The sequence below is a fragment of the Cajanus cajan genome, chromosome 7 (genome assembly GCF_000230855.2).
Source record: "Cajanus cajan strain Asha chromosome 7, NIPB_CcT2T_4, whole genome shotgun sequence".
Classification (NCBI taxonomy): Eukaryota; Viridiplantae; Streptophyta; class Magnoliopsida; order Fabales; family Fabaceae; genus Cajanus; species Cajanus cajan.
Window position 1 is genome coordinate 40,321,257 of NC_138523.1, and position 9,063 is coordinate 40,330,319.

Below are 9,063 nucleotides of genomic sequence, written 5' to 3' on the forward strand. Positions count from 1 at the left end.
TCTAGCGTCTTGGAATAAATAGCAATACCTGTTTTTTTACCTTCTCTTTTTTAGTATTTTTTTAAAATATTTCTTTTCGGAAATTAAATTTTAGAAAAGTGTTTTGAAAGAGATACTTTGCACTAATAATGTGACTAAAAAGATCACTTGGTATGTTTACTTTTATTTTAATCTTCTTAATTTTTAGGGTTAAATAAGATTTAACTATAAAATTTTAATATTTGAATTTTAATTCCTTGTTTATTTTTGTGAACAATTTTGGTCTTTTAATGTGTTCAATAGGGATACATGTTAACATTGCACAATGCACATGTAGATGCCTTGTGTGACGTGGCTTTTGTGTGACATGAAAGTCTGCTAGTAGCACCATGGATGTGTCACACTAATTTTTTAAATATTTGTAGTCTATTTATTTATTTAGAATTTGGTTTTTGTTCCTTACGATTGTCACTTTTCAATTTTGTCACCATTCATCAATCCAATATGTTTGAACTCATTCGCATATCTTGTAGTTGCCTAAGCTATAATCCACCTAAATTGAAATCCTACTTGGTTTGAAATGGGCTTTATTGTAACGTTGAGTGAATAATTAAATTCTCGATCATTCTTGTAGTGGTTTCTATAATGACACTCTCAAAGTATAGTGCTAAAGTGGTGGCGATCACGAACTCTGATAGTGGCACCTACAAGATTCTAATGTCTAAGTTAGTACTTGTCTTTAAGTGGTACCTACAAGACTTTAATGTCTAAGTTAGTACTTGTCTTTAAGTGTTTGGGAAAATACAGAACAATCGCATACCTTAGTGAAGGAATCCTCTTTATAGTCTTTTTCCAAAAAAAAGAAAAAAAGAAAAAGAATAGTTACTTTTATCAAGAAAATAGTACTATATTGAAGTGGTGGTGATCATAAACTCTGATAGTGACACCTACAAGAACTTCAATACCTTAGTAATTACTTGTTTCAAGTGTTTGTAAAAATGTAGATAAAATGCATAAGAATCCTCTTTATAGAGTCTTTTGCAAGAAAATTAGTTACATTCATTATGTCACATGGGTGTTGATAGATGAGAAATGTGCCAGTTGTCAAGTGTTTTATTTTTACATTAAATCATTAGTCCAATTTTATTTATAACTTGCTTTAGATTAATTTAGATTAAATATAACTTTATATGAATAGGTCAAAATATCATTAAAAATATAGTCGCAACATTTAATTATTTTATCCGAACTTAGGTTGAACCAACCTCTGAAACAGACTTTAAATAAGTGTATTTAGTTTATCATATTTTAGACTCATGAGACTCGAACTCGATCATAATTGATCAATAAGCAATCCTATAATGTTACAAATTTTTAAGACACAAGGAATTTCAAATTAGACAAATTACTAATTAAGCATGTTCAAGGAATTTAAACATTGGTGAATGTTTAGATCACACTTTTTAACTTGCACCTTTATCATTAGCCTAGAATCCTAACTCATCCCCCAATTTCTTTAACTTATAATAAGTTGCATCTATCAAGACTAACAAACTTTTTCTCAACCTAGAAAATTCTCGATGCATTGATTTGGGAAAGTAATTTTGAAGATTATCTCAAACTTCTTGAACAATGTCATAAAAAAACATGACACTATTTGTAATATCACCTGTTAAAGAATTTGGAGTCCACAATAATATCATATGATTACAGCTTTTTCCAAACTATGTAACCTAATTTGATTTTCGACTTATAGTGTCTTAAGGTTAAAAAGATGGTCATGACTATGTCAAGTTGAATAGTTGTGACCATTAACAAGTTTAGAAACAAGAATTATTTCATGATGGTCAAAATGATGAAGAGAATTAAAATTGTTGAACCCTGCCATATCAAAGTAAACTCAAATAAAAAATGACAGAAAAAAGAAAGTAAATCATCACTACTCATACCTTATAAAGAATAAAAGATAAAAAATAATTTACCTTGTATTCATTCAATAACTGATATACAAATATATGGAAGATTATAAAATAATTTTGCTCCAATAAATTAAGAATTTCATTCCCATAATCAAGTTATTCTATTGAAATTAATTAGGCTCATTTCACATATCTGGTCATTAATCCTTAATAATAATATATGATAATATTGATGAGATAAAAGTTCCAATAGATTTCGAAAATAACTAATGACTACAAGAGAAATAATGACTAAAATTTTAATTTTAATTTTATATACCGATATTAAAAAAAATGAACATTTTGTACGGAGCCGAACAGAATTCCCAAAATCCTTTGGTGGACTAAATATTCTTGATACTAACTTTTACCTCTATTATAAGAACACTTCAAGATGCCAACTCGAGTCCAAGAACTAAAACAACTACGCTAAAAATAAAAATAATAATAAAAACCTAAAAGTCAACAAAATTTTGAAATTATACAATGACTAAACTTAACTATCCATTCTTTTTATCTTTGTCCCTACTAAATACTTTTACTAAAATATCTAATGTTAGGTTTTCTATTAAGTAATGACATAAAAAAATAGAAATTAGAAAGCAGATATGATGTCTTTTAAATAATAAAGATTAAACAAAAATCTCCCAATATTTGAAAAACATGAAAATTTATAATTTTATAAAATAATGCACGAGTAACAAAAGGAATTAAAATGATATGCAAATATTTTATAAGGATCAAACAAGGAATTCTCTTTTTAAGTTCAAAACAAAAAAAAAATCTATATTATAAAGTTTAAAAAGTTAGTTAAGCCAATAAAAAAACTACGAAATTATCATTTCCTAAAGCCTATTCAGTCATTATACCAAATGTAATACAGCGAAATATAAAAGCGATATTAGGACACAGGGCAAGCTCAGGCCCAGTTACAATACCCACGAGAACTACATCTAAAATTGAACGCTCAATGTTTACAAAACGAAAGGCCCCTCGTCTAAAATTGAATAGAATGTTCTCAATAACCATAATTGGTGCCATAAACGGGACCATAATCTGCAGAAGGTACATGGCCTGCATGACCACCAGCACTTGGGGGTGGAGATGCATACACAGGAGCATTAGTTGGATAGGAATTGTAACCTTGATTAATTGATCCCCCCATATGATCCTGCGTCGCACTTGCTGCTTCAGCCATGAAATTCTGCATCAGATAGGTTGAGGACAATTCAGAATAATAATAATCACAACAATAACGATAAAAACCACACGACAACACGAGCATCAACATGGGGATGCGATGATAAACCTTGACCCCAACAATGTTTTAACTTTTAAGAGGAATTTTAGCGATATTCTCTCTAACTTCCATGTTGATTGAGAAAAAGAAAAAAAGCAACATCGCATGACAATGATAATTACAAACTGTCCTACCTTCTGCAACATTCATATTATTCATTTAGCCTAACTTTATCAATTGTCATTCAAACCTTATGACAAAAATACAAGAAATAAACAAATACTTGGATGTCAACTGCATTCCCTCTCTTTATTTGATGCCATTATTTATTTCTATTATTTACTTATATTTGTATGTAAGAGTGAAATTAAAAAAACAGATTTTTACTTGACCCCAACATATTTAAACTTGTCATTAATATACATAGGAAGCAATTAACACATACAAATCAGACGTAAAATTAATCGTTGCCACTTCGAATCACAAAAAAATTGTTATTCTCTATCAAAAAATAACGATAAGATAGCTAACAAGTAGATTAGCTGAAACCAAAAACTCTTTAAAATGAAATACCTGCACTAGCTGTTGGGCAGCCTGTATTTGTGAAGCAGTCCCACTAATCTCAACAGTCATCTCTCCTGGCACACCTCTGGTCTCCTGAATTGTAATACTTGCTCCACTAGCACGACGAATGTAGCTGATGTTTGCCCCTGACGCTCCAATAACAGCATCTGCATAGGACAGAGGAATTTGCATATGCTGGGTGACCTACATAGTACAAAAGAAATCTTATTCAGCCACAATAAAAAATAAAAATTAAAAATGCTTCAAAACCAACGCTTCTCTCTGCAATACTCAAGCTGGAGAAAAAAGGATACCTTAGTCACAACAGACTGTTGTGGCTGTGCACTGGATGAATGAATTCCCATAGAAGCATCTCTTACATAAGCAGGTGCTGGACCCTGATGAAGGTGCTTGTCCATAGGAGGCAGGTCAGCAGGTGGGTAGTAATTATCATAGTTATGTGAAGGTGGCATATACTGAGGATTGGGTGGAAAAGCAGGTCCACCACCACTACCAGGTCCAGGAGCTGGAAAACCTTGAGGAGGACCCCAAGGTTGGTGTGGTGGGCCTGGTGGAACATTCTGGTTTGCTCGAACATCTGGCCTTTGCATCTAAAGTTTGGAGGAAGAAAAATTGTAATAAGGATGGTCCATATACCAAAAAAAATACAAAGTTTCCCTTTAATCCAAAGCATGCGAAAAAAGTTATGACATGAAAAAAACATTGAACGCCCTTCTTAAAATACAAGACAATGACAAATAACCTAATCTCTAATGCTTTCCATCCCAATCTATTACTAACCTATCCCAATCAATTGTCCCCAGATAAATCCAGATCTATATATATATATATATATATATTAAGAGTGCTGAAATCAGCTTAATGACTTATCGTGACACAATGCATCTCTAGAGATAACTCATCTATATACATTCTTAATCTGAATATTCACACCAATCAGCTATGAATAAACATAAACAATTAAAAGTAAAATGAACTGACCTGTGTTTCAAATACTCCAACAATGCTGCGGTCGACCAAGAATTTTCGTAGATGAATAGCAATAAGTTCAACTGCCTTGTGAACCCCAGGAGATTCCCCTTGTATTTCAACAACACTATCATCTCGCAGAGCAAAAACTGGCAGGTGTTCTGTTGTATATAATACATCATTCAGGTAAATTTCACAAACTTGGATATCACAAACCACGTTGCTCAAATATATGATTACTAAATATTAATGCATTACTTGACAAAAAAACACGACCTACTTTTCAAAATACATAATAAGAATAGCAGTACAAAAATCAGTACATCCGATGGGTTAGATTTAGTAGTAATGATAACACATGCAATGGCAAAGAATCAACACAACTTGGGTAAATAAGCATAAGACAAAAAAAACTATGGCAAGCATACAGTGAAAAGGAAAATGTGTTCATTGACAAACTAAAGCGACATTTCCTAATATAATTTAGAATGCTTGTGAGCACACCTGAACCAAGAACCCGTATATTGCATCCTGTGCCATCTTGAAATGATTTTATAGTGGACCCCTGTTTCCCAATCAAGCTTCCTGCTTGAGTATCTGCCACTAGAAGTCTTGTAACAACTGGGCGCCCTGCACCTGATGCACTATCAGCAGGATGAGGGTCAACATTGACAACTTGTTTATGAACCCTTAACAAACCATCCACAGCAGGCGGTATGCTGCGATCTGGCTCTTCTTTTGCAGAAACCATTACCTTGTATTTTAAAAGTATAAAAGAAAATTTCAGAAACACACATAAGCAGGCCATTTATGAACACCAAAAAAACCTAAATTTCATATTTTAAAGCAAGCTAATTTTAGAAGCTCGATCCATCAGCTGATTCAACGCAATGTTCTAAAAAAATATCACTATTGCATCACTAGCAAAAACAAAAAATTTATGTTCTATCTATTATCCTTATTTTCATTTCCTACAACCAATGCATCTTTGGCTCAACAAATTAAGAATTATTTTAATTATGTCAGACTAAATTTTGTTTTAACTTCATTTTTCATTTCTTAGATATGGTGCATCCCTGAATCCAAAAAATAATATAAATACTTTCATTTAAAGATTCTAAATCTTGAGAGTAATTTATTATGATAGATACCTTTCAAATAATTAAATGGACCAAGATATATCTCGGGTTTATAAATTTTTCTGACAGTTTCCAAACTTCATCTACCAGTTTGAGTGTAATAAGTAATATTTGGATCAAATTTCATAAAATTTTATTATTATTATTATTATTATTTATTATTATTATTTTAGTGACTTAAAGAGTGATTTCGAGGAAAGTGTTTCAGGGAGTGTGGCAAGACGCCAATCGACCAAGTTCTGAAGTTACCAGGGAGTGAATGCTTCTTGCCACCAAAGTCTGCACAAATTATTTGATTCTTAACTCAAAAACAACGTTTCAGCAGTTGTATATGCTCATTGCTGTTTCCCTGCAACTTGAACTTTGGCTCTTCAATTTGAAGCCACTTTAGTCATTCATATTATCTGACAACCTGCACACATCCACTTGGTCATCGTGACAAAAGACATCTCTTTTTATATATTAACTTGTTTGATTATTTATCATTTCTTGTGTTCAGCTAGATTATTTATATTTTTATACTGTTACTCCCTTTATAATTTTTTTTTGTTTTCATGTCATAATTCCTTAGCAATAGTATTCATGTGTTATTTGTTTTATCGTGAATAAACCATTAAGTTTCAACTCAAATTTATGATATAAATTTTTTTTATCCAATAAATGTTTTCCACATCTAAGCACTGATCAATTACTAGAATATATAGGACTAAGCATGATGGGGTTAATTTTCATGAACTGATGTTTCCTATAATATATTTTCATGAACATCATGTTCCCTGTATTTCATGACTCTGGTTCATAAATCGAGCAAAGATATACAAGACATGAAGTTTCATCCCTAACAATGGCAATCAAGTTCCACTCTATACCAGCTTATGGTAAAGGTAACAAGACTACAAACCATAGATACCAACAGCAGCACTATAAAATGACGTAGCAGCGCATTGCAGCTGTTGGTGGCCACAAGAAACTCATAGTACAGCATTTTTGCATTGCACAAATAGCAGCTGAAGTCACCACCTCATTTTTCCAAATCCACCCCCTTTCCAGCCAAGCCCATTCATTTTCTTGCCAAACACACCTCCAACTCTGTTTTGCAGTTAAAAAAGCATTGTATCATAATAGGATACTTCTTAACTGCTGCAACTTAACTAAGACATATACATGACTATCTTTGTTTATTTGTGTAATGAGCTCTTCATAGTACATCAAATTGCACAAACTTTCCTGTCATGGCCCTCCATTTTCTATAAATCCCATCATCTTCCAAATTTCCCTATAATTTCCTATAATCTCATTTTCCACATTGTTAATTATAGCTCAAATTAATGGTGAATTTGGGTTAGACTATAACTTTTTAGTTAAGAATTCTGAATATATCTTTAATTTTAGATAATATTTTATTTTTAAGCATTTATGTTGTATTCTATATTATAAATTATTTATCTTGAATCTATAATCTTCAGCAAAGCAACACCATCCCACACTACCCACCATAGCAATTTTGAGGTAGGTCACTCAATGCCACTATTTGGTATTGTTAATTATGGGCAAACATATTCAATAAAAGAATTGATGAATGGGGGAAAGGGGGAGGGTTAAAACTAAAAAAAGCCTAACTGCAAGGAGGGTGAAGGATACCAAGCACAAATACATCCAAACACAGATGACACATTATAATGGAAAATAGGTATAACATGCTACAAACAGTGAATATCCTAGATTATTCATCACTGCATGAATAACAAGAAACAGAAAAGTATACTCACAGCTCGTTCTGCAGTTCCAGGTGGACCATCAAGAATTTTTATACGAGCCTTAGTCTCTTCAGTAATTTTCCTAATAAACTCACCCTTACGGCCAATAATACTTCCAACCTTCTGCACAGGAACCAACATCCTAAAAACATTCTCTCCAGGCCACCCTGGCCACTTCTTTATTTCACCTCCTTTTGAATCCTCCTCAGATCCCTGTTTTTCCTCAGTACCAAAATTCTCAGTCAAATCTCCTTCACCATGTTGTTCCTCGGCATTCTCTTCCGAAGGAAAATCAGGGTTTTCAGGCAAACCTTCAATGTCATTCCCATCAAAATTATTTTCAGGATGGTCGGCAATGGCATCCTCAGCCAAATTGTCCGCATCATGTTCATCGGGCTGCAGTTGCGGAAACCCTGAGTCATCAATCACATTTCCTCCATCGTGTTCATCAGAATGGTTTTGCGGAAACTCAGGGTTCTCAGGCACGTAGCTTGCATCTTGTCCATCATAAACTTCCCCAGACATCCCAGCAGCTACAAAACCAATCACATGAAACAACAACTCATCAGTAAGTATCCTTTTTAAAAATCAAACTACACACAAGAAAAAAATAAAAAGGAAAATAAAAAATTCAGCAATTATCCCATCTACACTAGCTCATCCAGGAGAGGACTAGTAAACAACAACATCAATCCAATCATTATTTACACAAGCCCTAAAATTAAGCTCCGTAACTTCCAATGCCTTCAAAATATTGAACCATGCAGCAGCTGAACAAAACAAATACTCCAATCGAAACGAAAACAATCAAATCCACCCATCCATCACATAAAGAAGTGAAGAAAAACAACGGAACAGAACAAAACGCAGAGCACAAGTTCAGATGCGAGAGGGAAGTGAAGAAAGAGAATGCAACTCTAAGGAGCAGCGAGAACGCCGCTACTCACATTTGAAATCTCTTTTCGAAAGAAGAATTAAATTGAAAAGCGGAAACAAAAGAAAATGCGGAAACCCTAACGCGAGTAAAAGAGAGAGTTGAGAGTAGCGGTTTCACTTTCAGCACTTACAATGATTCTCGAAGCCTCGGAGAGAAAAGAAAACGCAGGCGTTTGGATACGCAGAGAAAAGAAGGGTGGTGTGCAGAATTTAGGTTTTGTAAAGGATGACACCACACCACACCACACCACTTTTTATTTTATTTTGCTTTCCACTCCTTTAACCTACTCAGATTCACAACTTTGGCGGTTGTTTTTATTTTTATTTTTTATTCTTATTATTATTTGAATTTTCCAAAAATACCAATAAACTAAAACATCGAAAGAAAACTTATGAACAACAACAGTCATTTCTTTAAATGAAAAATTAAGTAATCATAGCCCTTAATTACTAAGTAAGTACATTATACGTAATACGCACATGTAATAATAATATTGAAA

At 32.9% G+C, this 9,063-nt stretch overlaps 1 protein-coding gene across 2 annotated transcripts; it reads right to left on the reverse strand.

Moving 5' to 3' along the window:
- Positions 1 to 2,747: 2,747 nt before the first annotated feature.
- LOC109813548 (flowering locus K homology domain) lies at positions 2,748 to 8,855 on the reverse strand. Of its 2 annotated transcripts, none has more exons than XM_083059631.1 (7): positions 8,695 to 8,855; positions 7,640 to 8,160; positions 5,236 to 5,485; positions 4,744 to 4,892; positions 4,056 to 4,352; positions 3,751 to 3,945; positions 2,748 to 3,141 (listed from the first exon to the last, which is right to left on the reverse strand). In XM_083059631.1, exons 2-7 carry the CDS (start codon positions 8,150 to 8,152, stop codon positions 2,956 to 2,958), a joined length of 1,590 nt encoding a protein of 529 aa, XP_082915757.1. In that variant the 5' UTR covers positions 8,153 to 8,160; positions 8,695 to 8,855; the 3' UTR covers positions 2,748 to 2,955. The 2 variants fall into 2 exon arrangements, with proteins under 2 accessions (XP_082915757.1, XP_082915758.1); XM_083059632.1 differs by lacking the exon at positions 8,695 to 8,855 and adding an exon at positions 8,575 to 8,592.
- Between the last annotated feature and the right edge of the window lie 208 nt (positions 8,856 to 9,063).

Coding starts and splice junctions, on each gene's coding strand:
- LOC109813548 (XM_083059631.1), bottom strand. CDS start 8,152: ATGTCTGGGGAAGTTTATGATGGACAAGATGCAAGCTACGTGCCTGAG. Junction 5,486..7,639: donor CTGGAACTGCAGAACGAGCT/GTGAGTATACTT, acceptor TTAAAATACAAG/GTAATGGTTTCTGCAAAAGA. Junction 3,946..4,055: donor AACAGTCTGTTGTGACTAAG/GTATCCTTTTTT, acceptor TGTACTATGTAG/GTCACCCAGCATATGCAAAT.